General features: G+C 31.8%; 1 protein-coding gene across 1 annotated transcript; it reads left to right on the top strand.

The window, feature by feature from the left end:
* On the top strand, nt 1-697 carry LOC137805729 (uncharacterized). Its single transcript, XM_068605662.1, has 3 exons — nt 1-158; nt 251-307; nt 402-697. The coding sequence occupies exons 1-3, from the start codon at nt 42-44 to the stop codon at nt 567-569; spliced, it is 342 nt and encodes a 113-aa protein (XP_068461763.1). The 5' UTR covers nt 1-41; the 3' UTR covers nt 570-697.
* The last annotated feature ends 331 nt before the right edge of the window (nt 698-1,028 follow it).

The following is a 1,028-nucleotide window of genomic DNA, read 5'->3' on the forward strand; positions in this document are numbered from 1 at the left end:
TTCCATACTGTAGACACACTCCATTCCATACGGTAGAAAAAATGAATTCCGGTGAAAACTACGCAGAGATGATTGCAAAGTTGGAAGAGGAGAAGGCCGAGCTGACTATGCACCTGAACCAGATCGTACTGCACAGGACCAGTCAGCCAGATTATAATGTCTATCTCGCACAATTTCACATCTTTCCTATTGCACTTTCACTTCTTTCTTTTGTATAATTATTAATATATGATGAGCTTTTTTGTGGCAGAGTTTAGAGGATGGAGCCAGACTCAGACAGATAGAATATAATGCCCATATGGCACAGGTGAACTCCACTTCCACTTCTTTCCTACTCCACTTTCACTTCTTTCTTTCTTTTTATATGATTATTAATATATGATTACCTTTTTTTGTGGCAGGGTGAAATTCGAATGAATGAAGCAATAGTAAGTAATACAAACGAACAACGTGCTGTCCGAGAAAGACAGGAAAAAGCTCAGAATGAGCTTGCACAGATGTATCAACAAAAAATAAGAGAGATTGATCAAAATATCATAGAACTTACTAGGAGGATGAGGGGGCTTTAGTTTCTGTTTTAATAAGAGAGATTCAACCAAGTATCAGAGATCTTAATATGACGCTTTAGTTTCTGTTTTATGCTTTATGTTTTATGCTCTATACTTTATGTTTTATGGTGTATTGCTTTTATGTTTTATGTAACACTTTTAAAGATTAATATAAAAGATGTTTTATGTTTTAGGCTTGTTGTATCGCTTTATTATTATTGTTATAGTTTGCGTGAGATTTGTCAGATGAGATGTTAGTTATTAACCATTTGAGATTGATTAATTTATGATGGTTAACTACTGGTTGATAGAAAAAAATAATTATAATATTAAAGTTGAAGATGATGGATACTTGAAAAACTAATGAGATTATCCAAAAAAAATTTAAAAAAAAAAGATAAATTGTTTTGGTCAATTAGAAACGGTATTCCAGAAGCAATAATAAGTTATTTTTTATTCAAATTTATATGTAAAAATCTG

This window comes from Phaseolus vulgaris, chromosome 3 (genome assembly GCF_000499845.2).
Source record: "Phaseolus vulgaris cultivar G19833 chromosome 3, P. vulgaris v2.0, whole genome shotgun sequence".
Lineage (NCBI taxonomy): Eukaryota > Viridiplantae > Streptophyta > Magnoliopsida > Fabales > Fabaceae > Phaseolus > Phaseolus vulgaris.

Coding starts and splice junctions, on each gene's coding strand:
- LOC137805729 (XM_068605662.1), top strand. CDS start 42: ATGAATTCCGGTGAAAACTACGCAGAGATGATTGCAAAGTTGGAAGAG. Junction 159..250: donor CCAGTCAGCCAGATTATAAT/GTCTATCTCGCA, acceptor TTTTTGTGGCAG/AGTTTAGAGGATGGAGCCAG. Junction 308..401: donor ATAATGCCCATATGGCACAG/GTGAACTCCACT, acceptor TTTTTGTGGCAG/GGTGAAATTCGAATGAATGA.